This window comes from Eleutherodactylus coqui, chromosome 13, assembly GCF_035609145.1.
Source record: "Eleutherodactylus coqui strain aEleCoq1 chromosome 13, aEleCoq1.hap1, whole genome shotgun sequence".
Lineage (NCBI taxonomy): Eukaryota > Metazoa > Chordata > Amphibia > Anura > Eleutherodactylidae > Eleutherodactylus > Eleutherodactylus coqui.
Genome location: NC_089849.1, coordinates 55,899,874 through 55,916,247, shown reverse-complemented (window position 1 = coordinate 55,916,247; position 16,374 = coordinate 55,899,874). Strand labels below are relative to the sequence as shown.

Below are 16,374 nucleotides of genomic sequence, written 5' to 3'. Positions count from 1 at the left end.
AAATTGTATTGTGTTGTTGGGAATCTCATCCGTATCATGACTGCCATTGAATGACATTATGACTAGTATTATATCAGTACTTTCTATGTCTGGTACCATATGAGCATTACAGCTTGTATTAGGGTCAACATTTCTGCTATGCCCATCAAGGGTGTACATAGAGAAGATGAAGCAACCTTCCAAAAATTATAACATGGCTCCCTTCTGGTACTAATCCTCTCCCGCACACCATCTATCACAATAAAGAAAGACCTTCTCTTGCTTGTAGTATGTGATCGTCCAGATGGGTCTCTTCTCTTGTTTGCTAAAGCTGTAATGAAGAGAATTTAGTCTTTATATGGGGAAGGGTAATGAGCCTGACCTGAGATGTGGTCCATGACCCTACCGCAACCGCACGGTAGGCCAATATAGTATATAACCTCTTGTGCCCCAGTAATATCCATCTCAATGCTTTTTCAGCCATCCCTTGTCCACTGCTCTCATTTCTCACAATCACTGCAGCATTTCAATGCATAACCAATTACATTAGCATTTGGCGGTCATCTTTATGGATTAGCCACACATCTACTTCCAATTCTCTAAGCAGTGACTATCACAGTCGTTGAATGGAATCGGATACTAGGTCATTCTCATTAAATGTTCACATTGAATTCACAGAGGGATAATTTGGACAACATAAACCTTAGTAACACACCGAAAGGCTGGAATACAATACAACCGAACAGCTATAAAGAAAAGACATAGCCTATTATTTAGGGAACAAGCCGTAATAATATGACCTCACATGGCTCATCAGGTGCTGGACCATTTAATTAAGATGAATTTTAGGATAATTGTGCTGTTTCAAAAACAGTAGAGGGCAGAATAAACCGGATGCTAATAAGTGACTCGGCTCATTTTACTGTAGTAAATTAATAAAAATACAATTATTGTTAGTCCACCGCTGAAAATTGCAGCCCCCCCCCCCTCCTAATCACCAAAAGGATATTTAATATGCTTAAAGCTTTTGCAGAATATCTTAAAAAGGTTTTCTGAGTTGTAAGACAAAAACTCTATGGCCATGGAACCATGTAAAATAAAGAATCAAGCAATACTCACCTCCTTCAGTGGTTCCCGTCCAGGACTAGTGCTCCAGTCTCTGCTGCTACGAACCCGATTGCGATCACATGCCGTTCATTGCACATTTAACTGCTCAGCCAATCACAGGCTTTATTCTGCTATTAATGGCATGTAACAGCTGAAGTCTGTGATTGGCTGAGCAGTGATGTGCAAAATGAATGGCACGTAACCGCAGCTGGCTTCTTCTGGCTTCGGAGCAATGGAGACGTGGATGGAGAGCCGCTAAAGGAGTATTACTTATTTCTTGATTTTACACAAATCCACGGCTATCCAATTTTTTTTCTGAAGTCCTGGAAAACTCCTTTAAAGCAAATTTCTACAAAGGTTGTTAAGGGTATGTAAGGGATCGCCGGCAGCGGGTTTGGGGCTTTCTTGGTTTTCCGGGTCGTTGTCAGTCTGATGGAAATAGGGTGCAGGAGTCGCCATCGCTGAACAAACAACACTTCATTAACTGTAAAACTGGTAAATAGTAACTTGTGAATGGGTAATTCGAGATATCTCAGTCGGTCAATAAAGTCCAAGAGTCCGTATGAACAATTGTTAATCAGAGTTCGGGCCTGATAATTGTCTCACTAAACAGTCTTTAGGTTCATTAGTGCAGGATACTGGTAACAACACCACGCCCTGATGACTCTCTTTCAGGCCCGCTGGTGTGGGTTCAGCGTCATTCGAGGGGAGGGAACAGGGGAACCACTTGCACTGTCTTCACTACCCAACACTCCTTTTTCTGTTCATCAGAGAAAAACTGCCCATAAGACAATTCCCACAGCCCTGTAGCACAAACCAGAAAAGATTCCCCTTTTTCTCTGTCCACAGTTTAGATGCCCTCTACAGACTCTACAAGCTTTTCAATGGCTGTATCTCTTTCTCCCGGAGGGAACCGTCCTTAAGACTAAATCTTCGACACTGCAGTACACCAGGAGAGACTCCTGATTCAACCTCTGTCCTGCACCAAGCACCTCTCTCAACTACTTCCAGCTCAGCTCTGTTCCTCTGTTCCCACCTCTTCTTAAAAAGAGAGTACTGTTACAATTAATGCAACATAACACTATCATTAAACAACAATAAACCCTACCCCCCTTACAGATACATGTCTCAGGGTGTGCAACAAAACTTTAAGTTTTCTTTTCTGAAATTATATTCTAAGTTTCTAGTCATATATATTAGTAGGAGAAGAAATTAACTACTTCCTTCCAAATGGATACTGTTGGACAACGTTCTTCGGTGTCCATTGCTTTACAGAGTCTTTGAGGGAGGGAGGGAGGGGGGTTTCTCTGACTGTGCTTGGCTGGCAAGGAAATTGAAAGCGTGATGGAAAGATGCTACTATGTGTAACTGGGTGCAGAACAAGATCTGAAATGCCTGTTATGATGGCTGAGAATGACAGCTACTTCAGAAACTGAAGGCAGCAGAGGTCTGGGCAGACCATTTAGTAAACAGAAATAAAAAGTCAGGGTCATGGTCAAATTCCCATTTTAGACTTGAGCAACATTTTCATCATTTTCCAACAGCGTTGTCAAAGACGTACAAACTTATCACTATAGAACACAATGCCATAATCTCCCTGTATTAGCCGCATAGCCTTGGTGGTGTTCTTCATGGGTGGATAAATGCACCTTTTATAGAAGTAGATCTTTAAGTTTTATTCCTTTATTGGAAACTTAAAAATGCCAGGATCTGTCTAGACATCCGAGACATGACATTCTCCTCTTGAACAAAAGTTACAAGGTATTGTTCTCAAAACTTGACAGCAGATCACACTTCTTGACACACGTTCTTGACATCATTATCCTTATCACAAGGAATATTTCAGTGAATGTATAAATTTACCAAAGATTATTAAAAGACGAAGATGCCACCATGCCAGCTGCCTGAGACTAAAGCTAACATGTAGGAAGGTGGTTGATATGAACCACCTGCAACTATGAACCGCATCTCCTTACCATGCATATGTCTGAACTGGGCGTTGTTACTGGACTGCATCAACATCAACTACCTCGTCTGTAGCAGTGGAGTTAGGTAAGTGAGCCATAGAGCTGTTCATCCTGAGATTCTGTTGGGTAGTACCCGCTGCCCAGTCATCTTTATCTGCATGGACTGTGCCCTTGCGTGGCAATGCAGGACCTATGAAAACCTCTTAACTAGAAGTGTCCCTGGAGTATTAGGGCAATTTCGGACTGCTACATTGACATATAGACTGTACTATGGGATCAACAAAGCTCTGGGAAATACTGCTGTTGTGATCAGAGAGTACCAGACCCTGGTACCCCAGGTAAGTGAGGTGCCCTGTGAGTTTAAATTGGGTTGTTCCACTTAAAAAAAAAAGTTTTTAAACAATGGCCATGACCTAAAACAACATAAAAAAACTATTCTTTTCTTCTCCTCCCGTTAAGCAGCATGACGTCTCCCACGACTCTCCTGGACTGTGTTTACAGTTGAAGTCAGGTAACCTTTGTGGCCAATCAGCATCACCGTCCTAAACTCCTGGCATCATGGCACCCAGAATGTGAGCACTGGTGCCAAAAGAATGGAGCAGTTGTCAATGTATTCAGCCACTTTCAAGACGAATGGAATGTGAGTTCTAAGAAAAGATACTCCAAAATTGTTATTTTATGCCGGAAGCAAGTATCTACTAAAACAGACATGTTACAAGAGCTAAGTTCTCTTTAAAAGGGTTTTCTGGGACTCATTTTTTTTACAGATGTAGAATGTTGTAAAAGAATGAAAAAAGACATACTCCCCTTCTTTATTGGCTCCTCCCCAGTTTTCGATCACCGCTGAACCCAGAAGAAGCCATCTGTGGTCCCGTGCCATTGATTCTGCACATGACCACTCAATCAATCATAGACTTCAGCAGCGATTCTGCAATGGCTGCTGTGGCCTGTGATTGGCCGAGTGGTCACGTGCATCATGAATAATATGTGGCCATAGCTGGCTTTTTCTGGATACAGTGTTGCAGGGACCGGAGCTCCAGCCCTGCATGGGGAGCCGCTGAAGAAGGTAAGTATGACTTTTTCTTCATACCATATGATGGCTGTAAAAAATATTGTTTTGAATCTCAAAAAAATCTCTAAGTATCAAAGAAGGACCGAGAGATTTGGGTTCAAAGCAGGGTCAATCCCTTTAAAGTAGGGACACTTGGAAGGTACAGCAATTCTCCTTCAAGTAAGTGCAATGTACATAATGTGTCACTCTGAATATCTCTCCTGCTTAACTTGGCTTTCATCCTAAATAAGGTTGGCAACAGTCATTTATCAGTCAAGCCGTCAAACACCCTTGGTGTAGTACTGCTGCGTGCACACTTTGCTGTATGTTGCTAGTGACCTATATTTTGCAGCCCTTTATGCAGACACTCACTACGGGTGCATTAATATATGGACACAGCGGGGAGCCCAGTGCGGCTCATTAAAAGGCCGAGTGCGATAAAAGAAGTGACTCTGCACAGCGCCGGCCCATAGACCCTACATCCCATAGTCTGAGCTGGTGACAATAAATAATCGAGCTCATCAGGTACAAATAGATGCGGACAGGATGATATTACTTGGGTTCTTAGACTTGGTATCTCCAGAGATAACGCAGCCAGAGAAATGGACAGCAATAACCACTTATAAGGGCTATACAATATTAATAGGAAGCGTACTTTGTTATACTGCAGCAACACCTGTCCTCCGGCGTAATAAAAACCAAATATACACCATCCTACCAAAAGTAATTGGACCCCTGAGCAAGAATCAAAAGTGGTATTTATTTCCATATGTTAATACTTAGTGGGGCTCCTTTGGCCCTAATGATATCAGATACTCTCCGTGGTATACTTTCTACTGACGTCTGATACACTTCAGCTGCAGTATGGCTGTAGAGTTTCTAATGTGTTAACCCCTTAAGGACCAAGCTGTTTTGTACCTTAAGGCCTTAGTCAGACGGGCGTTTTTTCGCGCGATTTGTGGATCGCATGACGGATGCGCATCCGCAAATGGCGTGACCGGTGCCCGAAAATCGCCCGAAAATCTGCTCCTAGCCGCGTTTCATTAGAAACGGGCCGGAGCTGTCCAGCGCATTGCATTCAATGGAGCCGGCAATACAGCCGCCTCCATTGAAAGCAATGGGCTGCCGGCGTGCGCGGGATGAATTGTCGGGAAGGGCTTAAATATATAAGCCCTTCCCTGCAATTCATCCAGAAAAGTGTTAAAATAAAAAATATATATATACTTACCTGCTCCCGGCAGCCGGAGTTCCGCGCGGCCGACCTGCAGTGGGTGTGAAGGGGGTGTGAGTCAGACCTGCCCCCTGATTGGCTCAGCGCTGAGCCAATCAGGGGGCAGGTCTGACTCACACCCCCTTCACACCCACTGCAGGCCGGCCGCACGGAACTCCGGCTGCCGGGAGCAGGTGAGTATATATATATTTTTTATTTTAACACATTTTAGGATATATTGCAGGGAAGGGCTTATATATTTAAGCCCTTCCCGACAATTCATCCCGTGCACGCCGGCAGCCCATTGCTTTCAATGGAGGTGGCTGTATTGCCGGCTCCATTGAATTCAATGGGCAAACATCGTTCTTCTCTGCCACAGCTGTTACAGCTGTGGCAGAGAAGAATGATTTGTCTTCTATATGTTCTCAATGGGGTCAGCGCTGCTGCCGCCGGCCCCATTGAGCGCATATAGAGAAGAGAACAGGAATCGCAGATCCCAGATAGGTGTGATCTGCGATTTCTGTTCTATAATTTATCGGACGAGCGCATAAAAAGCGCTCATGTGTCCGATACCATTGCAAAGCAATAGTTTTATAAAATCGCCGGACGCATGCGCATGCGCAAATCGCGGCAAAAAACGCCCGTCTGACTAAGGCCTAAGGACCAGACACTTTTTAGGGATTTTACCCAAGTGGCGGTTTTACTGCTCTATTTTTATTTCCTTTAGCTACCAAAATAATTTTTGCAGCGTTTTTTTTCCGTGACATATAGGACTATTTTTTTATATCTTTTATACTGACTTTTTTTCCGTTTTTTAGTTTTATTGGGGGGAAAAAGCTAAAAAAAATCGTTTTTTTAACATTTATAATTTTTTTAAAAATTATTTTTATATTTACACTAAAATAAAGTATGGGAATGGGTTCCTCTATTTGTTTCGGACGTTTTGATATATAGTATGTATGGTTTTGGTTTAAAGGGCGCATAATTTTACTATTGGCGGTGCTCTAAGCCCAGGACCAGCTGCCGTAAATTTACTGTGGCTGGTCCTAAATGGGTTAAAATGGAGACACTTAGGTCTGCAAAGGAGCTGTAGACACAGAACGGTAGGAAATGTTTTAATCAATATAATACATTAGCTCTTTAGAGTGATTATTCAGCAGATCATTGCTCCTTAAGGTCGGCGGCAAACGAACTGGTCGGATTCCGTATGCGGGAGCCTGCAGTGGGATGTGACCTTGTTCCCAGCGTCCGCGCGTACCTGAATTTATCTGTACTGTGGATGGTCTGGACTGCTCGCCGTCAGACATGTGCAGTACTGATCTTTTTTTTCCCCACTCCGTCACTTGGCGATGACGTGGAATCCGCGACCTTTCCAAGGGCCGCGAGTCGGACGGTTTCCATTGACTTCAATGGAAGCCATCTGTACGGAATCCGCAAGAAAATAGAGCATGCACCAATTTTTCCTCCACTCTTGGAAATCACAATTCGATTCTGCAAGATTGTAGGAAAATTAGCTTTTATATAGCATGTAACAAACCGCATTTGCTGCGGATGCTGACTGCTGTTTACGCAATGCAAATCTGTTCGTGTGCCACCGGCCTTAGGTATAGTCACCACTCTGTTGCTGCGCTAGTCCAGCACTGCCACTCCTGTCCTCTTTGCCAGTTTTACGTCTATTGACTGCAGCGGTAACGTTCTATATACTGCAGCCAATCACTGACCTTTGCAGTATACAACTCCAAACAGTAGTGATTGGCTGCCACGATCACATGTACATGCTGAAACTCACTGCTACAATCAATCCAATCTGTCGCTACGCCTAGTAATAGTCTGACGCTTCCTGCTCTCTACAGCAACTTCATTAATCATAGATAGAAGGAGAATCATTGACCTTTTATGGGAGAGTGTTGTGGGCGTGCTGTGTGATTTATGCAGAGGTCATTGTGCAGGGAGGGGGAGGAGGTGAGCTGGGACATCACCTATTGAGAATGGTGGCTCCTGTGTTATCTATATCTAGGCGCCCCCTTCATTGTAATCCTGCCTGTGATGATAATGAGATGACTGCTCTACAAAATAGGAAATATCATCTTAATATCAGATGTATTGGCCAGAGTGAAAATTGAATACATACCGTAATGATTTTTTTTATTTATTTTTTTTAAATCACCTAAAATAAAAAAAAAAGTCTAACATAAAAACTTGTTTTAAGCAATAGGTCATTTCCTGATGATGCATTCCCTTTCAGAGTGCTAGCCTGCAACAAAGTTGATCCACGATGAGTCATGCTAATCATCAGCCTCGATCAATCTGGTAGATATTAAAAAGCTACTACATTAGCCGGCAGGACGGGTGGACTATGAACTTTTGCAAACACACTAACAAGCAAGTCTTCATCCCGTCCCTAGCTAACTCTCTTTCTACCGTCTCTTGGCTTTGTTCTATAGACCTGCGCGATGTCCCCCCTTTCTCTAGAGGAGAACATTCCAGGTCGTGTTGCTAGGCTGAAAATAACATGTCTTTGTGTTATAACTAATGTATAGCTTCAAACTGCCACATTGCTACAAAATTGTGTCAGTCTTCGGCTTCTCCGCCTCAGCCTGACACTGTGTGGGTGTATTATATACTTTACTCCCCAAATCATTTCATTACAACGGTCCGCAATTAGGAGAGCAGATGAAGTAGAAGTCAGGGGACCGCGCAACAGATCATTTCCTGGGAATTATCACAAATTGCGTCCATCGTTGGATAGACTTAAACTTTATGAAATATTAATCCACAGGATTTTTCCCAAGTCGAGAAGGTACAGCAAAGCTATAAAATTTGATTAATATTTTTCTACTCTTTGGCATTACGATAAAACCCTTGGAGACGTCTTTGCGTCTTCATTTCCTCTTCGAAGTCTATAAGCGCATATCTCCGAGAAGAAATTATAAGAATTGATGTTTCCTTCACAGTGGTGGTTGGATTAACGTGATTAATAACAATTACTTCTCAGTTCTTGAGCACGGAGCTCGTGTACTTGGCTGTATTAAGAATCTATCTGGGTCCAGAAATTAAAGTCCAGGGTTACGCTTCATTGAAAACCAGATATCATTAGTAGGTCGGGCTATCCTACAAATATGGCTGCATTACTGACTAGTATAGGACTGGAACATAACCTTTATGGTTAAAATAAGAAGTAATAAGGTGTAAAGACTTAGATTATAGCTCCCCAGTCTGAAATACAGTAACTGTCTAATGGAAGGATGTTTTTCAGCATTACATCCCTGTAAAAATAATGTAAGTTGAAGTCCTGTTACATCCCTCTACATCAGTGTTTCCCAACTCCGGTCCTCAAGGCACCCCAACAGGATATCCTATAGTAAGAACACCCGTGGCAATGTCTGAGACATTCACAAGAATTACATCACCTGTGCAATACTGAGGAAATCCTGAAAACATGACCTGTTGGGGTGCCTTGAGGACCGGAGTTGGGAAACCCTGCCTTACATAGTATGTAAAGCTCCATGTACACACAACGATTATCATTCAAACGAACGAAGGACTGAAGGAATGATCAGCTTTTTTGTATAGAAATGCTGAGCATTTAAATGTACAGATAATCCTGTGAAATCCTCTCCATTTCTCTCATTAGCTAAGGTAAACACTGTATATGTTGTTTGCTCTTGTGCGTGGGTGTTTATGCAAGGAATATCTGGTCAGCAGGGCTTTAATTAGTGTGAAGATAATCCATTGTCTCCTGCTGCTGAGCAAACAAGTAGTCATTGTGTTTATTCCAGGCAAACACCCCTCCCCTCAAGTTGTTCAGTCTTTCAAAGACTGAACAAATGCCATTTAAATAAAGCGAGACGCAAAGGAACTAATGACCATTTTTAAGTAGGCTGCAACTCAACGATAAACGATGAGTGAATGAATAGTGCACAATGGCTTTGCATTTACACGTAACCTAAGTTTTGAATAATAAAATCGTTGCATGTAAATAGGCCTTATGGCTGAAAAAAGATATATGTCCATCCAGTTCAGCCTATTACCCCCCAATGTTGATCCAAAGGAAGGCTTAAAAAAATAGCCCAATGAGGTAGAAGCCAATTTTCCTCATTTAAGGGGGAAAAAAAAATCCTTCCTGGCTCCAATCTGGCAGTCTGCGAGGCCCCATTGATTTCAATGGGAGCGTTACATTGTGATTAACGCGGCGTTCAAAAGGTAAAAAGCGCTTGTGTGAGAGAGGCCTAAGAGGTAGTCAGTGCAAACTTGGACTAGACAGTCTTAAAATGTGCCAGATTTATTACAGTGACTGCGCTGAATGTTAACTCTGTCAAATCTTTAGTGACTAATCTAACTTTATACCACCTAGTAGTTGGCTTAGTTGATGACAAAACTGCACTAAAATTTAGTGTAATTTTAATGCACAATTTCACATTTAGGCCCTGCCCCTTTTTCACAAAACCACATCCTTTGCCGGATGAATCATCATAAATAGTGTCCGAAAGTGTCATGATAAATGTGGTGCAAATCATTTAACACAGCTTTCTGGCAGAATTTGCACCAACCAATTGGCATATTTCCAATGAATCTGCCCCTATATGTTGGTATACATGTTCAACACATGCGGAGTTCTTGTCTACTTTGGATAATTGTTTTTTGTTAAAAGTGTCCCCCAAAAGACAAAGCACATAGCAATCAGAAGAGAAAACTGAGTGAAAGTGTTCTACTCTGCTGCAGCACCACCATGGGGGAAATGGAGCATTATATAGTTCTCAGAAATGAAAGGTACTCCAGAAAGAGAGCAAGAGAGAGAGAGAGACGTTTTGTAGCCACCCTCCACTTCAAGTAAAGATGACCAGTGATCGGAATAGCGGATAGTTGTTGTAGCTCATACCTGTAACATGTAGCTCATAACAACATATATGACAAGAGTTCATAATTAGAGATGAGCGAACGTACTCGTCCGAGCTTGATACTCGTTCGAGTATTAGGGTGTTCGAGATGCTCGTTACTCGTAACGAGCACCACGTGATGTTCGAGTTACTTTCATTTTCTTCCCTGACAAATTTGCGCGCTTTTCTGGCCAATAGAAAGACAGGGAAGGCATTACAACTTCCCCCTGCAACGTTCAAGCCCCATACCACCCCCCTGCAGTGAGTGGCTGGCGAGATCAGGTGTCACCCGAGTATAAAAATCTGCCCCTCCCGCGGCTCACCTCAGATGCATTCTGACATAGTTTAGGGAAAGTGTTGTTGATGCCGGAGCTGCTATAGGGAGAGTGTTAGGAGTGATTTTAGGCTTCAAGAACCCCAACGGTCCTTCTTAGGCCATAGAAATCGCAGATCGCACCTATCTGCGATCTGCGATTCCTGTTCTCTTCTCTATATGCGCTCAATGGGGCCGGCGGCAGCAGCGCCGACCCCATTGAGAACATATAGAAGACAAATCATTCTTCCCTGCCACAGCTGTAACAGCTGTGGCAGAGAAGAACGATGTTTGCCCATTGAATTCAATGGAGCCAGCAATAGAGCAGGTTCCACTGAAAGCAATGGGCTGCCGGCGTGCGCGGGATGAATTGTCGGGAAGGGCTTAAATATATAAGCCCTTCCCTGCAATTCATCCAGAAATGTGTTACAATAAAAATATATACCGGTGTATAAGGCGACGGGGCGTATAAGACGACCCCCCAACTGTCACCTTATACGCCGGGAATACTCCCTACTGTTCTTGTTCTGCCTTTTTATAACATGTTTTTCATATGGACAAATCGGGTCAATGTTGCTGCTTATCTTTTAGAATGGGTTGATGGCGAAAGGAAAAAAGTTCCCCTAGCGATATTGGGTCTGCAGTTTCATGCTATTCACTAATGCTAATTCTAAAATAAGGACAGGGCCTTTGGCCAGGGGCATAACTATAGAGGGTGCACAGAGTCCAGTTGCCCTGGAGCCTTTGAGACCCCTAAAGTCTCTCTTCTGGATTTTTTGTTACATAATGCACCAAATGTTTACTATTGCTGAAAAATCCAGACTGCAGGCAGGCAGTTCAGGTCCTGGACTCTTCTTCTGTGAAGCCATGTTGTTGTGATGAATGAGGTATGTGGTTTAGTATTCTCTTACTGACATATGCAAGGCCTTCCCCGAAAGACACGCTGTCTGGATGGGAGCATATGCTATTCTAAAGCCTCTATATACTGCTCAGCATTGATAGTGCCTTTCAGGATGTTTACGCTGCCCATGCCATAGAGACTAATGCAACCCCATACCATCAGAGGTGCAGACGTTTGAACTGTGTACTGATGACAAGCTGGATGGTCTTTCTCCTCTCGAGTCCGCAGGACACAGAGTCCGTGATTTGAAAAACGATTTCAAATCTTGATTCATCTGACCGCAGAACTGTTTTCTATTTTGCCTCAGTCCATTTTATATTCGCTTTGGCCCAGAGAAGACGTCTGCATTTCTGGATCGTGTTAATACATGGCTTCTTCTTTGCATGATGCAGCTTTAACTTGCATTTGTGAATGGAACAGCGATGTGTTCACAGACAGTGATTTCTGGAAGTATTCCTGAGCCCATGTAATGATTTGTATTACAGAATCATGCCTGTTTTTAATGCAGTGCCCAGAGATTTTGAGCATCAAATATTGTCTGTCGGCCTTGTCCCTTGTGCACATAAATTTTTGGAGATTCTCAGAATCTTTTGATGATATTGTACTGTAGATGGTGGGATAGTCAAAGTGTTTGCCATTTTACATTGAGGAACATTTTTCTGAAATTGTTCCACAATTTTTAGACACAATTTTTGACAGATTGGTGAACCTCTGGCCATCTTTGCTTCTGAGAAACTCTGCCTCTCTAACATGCTCTTCCTATACAGTCATTTGACTTAGTAGGAAATTGATCTTCCAGTTGTCTTGCATTACTGCCACTTTTCCAGCCTTTTTACCCTTGTCCCAACTTTTGTGAGATGTGTCGCTGCCATCAGTAATTTTTTTAATGAAATGGAAATATGTCTCACTTTCTGATATGTCTTCTCTGTTCTATTGTGGATAAAATATGATTATAGGAGATTTCAAAATCATTGCATTCTTTTTTTCCTTACATTTACATTTTCCACAGTGTCCCAACTTTGTTGGAATTGGGGTTGTTGTTGTGGGGTCTGCAATGGGACCCAGCAGCTTCAAGTGACTCCTCTGCCTTTGCATTAGGATAGTTTATGGATACTCTATTAATAAGCTACTGGGCACAACTGCCTGCAATAAACACTCCTACAGTTTGGAAAATAGCATACTACAATGACTAATGGCTATGTGTTATGGCTCCCTGCATGAGTCCTCTGAGACATTCAGCAGTGCCAACAAGGCTCACGTCACACACCCCATGACCGAAACCAAAAATAAAGTAGTTGTATCTACTGTATTCACCAGAAAGAAATTTGGTCCCATACGTGCACTAAAACACATAATGCGCACACTCACCTCCTACTCTTGGAAACAGTTTCTGTAAAATCACTTTACAACTCATTTTTCTAGACTGTGAGGCTGACTGGGAATATGCGTGATGGAAAGAATAACACATGCTGACATAAGTAAGGCAAGCCCAGCTTACGACCAACATAGGACCAAACAACCTATTCAATTCCAAGCTATATCCAGTTATGAAGTGAATCATTAGTACCAAAAAGATATTTTTAGAGATGTCAATTTTTCCATTCATTCCCAATGAATAGCGCTTCGTGCCAGGATGGAAATAATAATTTGTAAGTCTGTTTACTCACCATTTTGGTTTTATCCATGGCTGTCAATATAGTCACATTCAGATTCTGCAGGGCAGCGAGAACATTCTTGTATTCTCCCAGATATTCAGAGAAATAGTCTGAAATACACAAGTTACCGTCCATGTGACATAAATCTTAGGGGTATTACATCAAAGACCATATCCAACCTTATCTTACTTGTATACTAAAGCAGTTACATCCCTTTCCACTAAATGATCATTGTATTAGGCCAAGAAAGTGGCCGAGACGAGACGCACAAAACCTGCACGAATATACACCCTATTCTTTTGAATGGGGTCATATACATGAGTGATTTTTTTTCCTGCATCACACATCCTATCCTTGGCCGTTCCCTTGGAACGCAATCCCCATTGTTTTCAGTGGGGCCGGAAAACACATTGCAAGGCGTGCAATGTGCATGCGAATGTGACGCGAGTTTTCCCATTGAAAACAATGGGTAACACTTGCCAAACCTTATAGCCAAGCCGGAGGACTGGAATTGTATTGAAGTGATGGGAGGCGTTTTTGACACAAAAACGCCTCGCATCCGCAGGGACATCACACGTGCATAAGCGTGATATCGGGCCGAATTTCATGGCTCAATATTTTACTCAGCTGTGTGAAAATAGCCTTAGGAACACCTACTCAATAGCGGGTTGTTCCACCTTTTTAGGTGATCACGGCTTTCAGACGTCAGGGCACAGATTTCACAAGGTGGTGAGCACCATCTATACTTAAATCGACTGATGCCTGCTATAGCAGCTCTATTACATGGTGCACATTTTGTGGATGGGGCGAGCAGATCTCACAGCCCTTTCCAGAATATCCCAAACGTGCAATTGGGTTACAGTCTAGTGAATTTGGGAGCAAAAGCAGTGTGGAGAATTCATTGTCATGTTTTTTCAACCACTAGTTAGTGGTTAGGGAAGACTTCCTGAAGATATGGGTGTAGATGGTCAACTAACAGGTTCTTATAGCATTCACCATTCAAGAATTGTGCTACGATGACCAACAGTCCTAGGCCATGACAGGAAAAAGTTCCCCAGACTAGGACACCACCATCAGCAGCCTGTTGAACACCAATGGTGCACCCATGAGATACAATTTCATGGTTTTTACACCAGATGCGGACCTGGCCATCCATATTAGTTCAGCATGAAATGGGATTCATCATTCCAGGCAACCTTTTGCCATGTGTCCAAGGTTCATTGATGTCTTTCCTGGGCCCATGTGAGGTACGGTATTGTTGGTCATGACGTCATTAGTGGCACCCTTGTCGGTCTTCAGCTGTTGAATCACGGTCAACGCAAAATACACCACATGGTTATTGTGGAAATTTGTCATATTCCTCTGTTGTTGCATTATTGGGTCAATTGGTCCACTGTGGCATGATATCAGATATTTCACCCAATGCTGGCCTCTAGGATCAACCACATGTGGCCTGCTGCTGTATGATCTTCAGATGTCTCCCCATGGTTCAACCAGTCTTGCTACACTCTAGATACCGTGGTTTAGAAACGGCCAAAAAGTGCGACTGTTTCAGAAATACTGGCACCCCACCTCTGGGCACCAACAATCTGCCCATGGTCAAAGATGCATCTTGTATCCAAGCTAGAGGTGGTACAACATGGTACTAGAGCCTCTATGCCGACCTGTATGACATCTTGTATCCAAGCTAGAGGCGGTACAACAGGGTACTAGAACCTCCATGCCCGCCCGTATCACATCTTGTATCCAAGCTAGTGGCAGTACAACAGGGTACTAAAACTACTATACCCGCCTGTATCACATCTTGTATCCAAGCTAGAGGCAGTACAACAGGGTACTACAGCCTCCATGCCTGTCCGTATTACATCTTGTATCCAAGCTAGAGGCAGTACAACAGGGTATTAGAGCCTCCCTTCAAGGGTTAAGTTTTTCTCAATAAATTCTCCTTTTGCTCTGATATTGTAATCACTTATATCAATGTTACAATCACACAGAGAAAGCTTCATTCCGTTCCAGCAACTCCTTCTCTGTGCTTGATTTTTGTTGACAATTATTGTAATTAAAAACTTGAATCTTAAATCTGACCACAGAAATGGCCCGTATATTAAAGAGAATCTCTATGTTCATCATGCTGGATGAGAACGCATGGAATAAGTTACATAAAAACTGCATAAATTGTAAGAGCTTCTGATATAACTTCGTCCTCGTTGTGACTTCAGAGCAGCATTTCTCTTCAACAACACTGAATGGGTTGAAAGGAGTCACGCAATTCATTAAATCAACATTCCCCAGGAGAGGTGCTATAGGGTTATGTGTTTGATGAAATTCTGCTAGATCAGATACAACAAGGATGCTGGATCTTAGAATCAGCAAGCACATAATGGAAACCCGAGGCAGCACACGGAGAATCAGAACATACCAACAAATGATGGTCCCATAAGAGCGGAGACCATGTAATGTATCATCTGCTGGTTATGCACAGTGATAGTAAAGCTCCAAACAGTGTATGCCGAAGACTTTGGCTGCACCAACTCCATTCATCAGATATGGCTCCCTTCTGAGATAAAGCCTGATACCACCAAAACTGTACCAAGAGGTGAAGAACCTGTTAACCCACATGCTGAATTTAGGAGTCATTCAAAATTTGATTCATCTCATGGAGTAAGACTCAAGAAAACACATTTTGAGTGTTGAAAGTCTCTGACCATCTTTCTTATCTTTGTATACGTGGATTTCAATCAGCCTTTCTTACTGTATACCAATGGCAGCCTCTCAAGCCTAGGAGCAGTGGTAGCGCAAATACAGGAGAGACATGAATAAATAATTGTCTAAAATAGCTCCTTTAAATTGGAACTGCTTGTCTTAGCCTGGGCAATGACTGAAAAACTTGTAGAGTATTTGTCTTAGGGGCCGAAATACAAGTTCAAACTAATAACAATCCGTTAGCACATCTAGACACAGCTAAATTGGGAGCACCGGGACAACATTGGGTGGCCCAGTTGGCCAAGTACAATTTCACTATCCAGTATCTGTTGAAGACAGAGAACACAAATACGTTATCATGAGTGATGTTAGAGAAGTCCCAGTTTGAGGATGAAGAAACATCCGACTTTTCAGAAGTTTCCTTCTACAGTAGTGACCCTGTGAGGTGGAGAAGCCCGACCACTGATCACAGTATTAGGAAAAACAAATGCTAAATGGAGTAAGGTTCAGAGTGAGGACCCAGGACTGTCTCAGGACTGTCTCCAATTACAGCAGAAAAATTCCACAGTGGAATAGAGGAATAGTGTAGATTTTGATGGTGGAAGTGTCAC

At 42.7% G+C, this 16,374-nt stretch overlaps 1 protein-coding gene across 2 annotated transcripts in view; it reads right to left on the bottom strand.

Annotated features, from left to right (window-relative positions):
• The window catches only part of NECAB3 (N-terminal EF-hand calcium binding protein 3), a 66,009-nt gene that overhangs the window by 28,968 nt on the left and 20,667 nt on the right, over positions 1-16,374 (bottom strand). For both annotated transcript variants that reach the window (XM_066585840.1, XM_066585841.1), the window contains exon 5: positions 13,073-13,170. In XM_066585840.1, the coding sequence (XP_066441937.1) occupies positions 13,073-13,170 (98 nt within the window). The remainder of the gene's footprint in view (positions 1-13,072; positions 13,171-16,374) is intronic.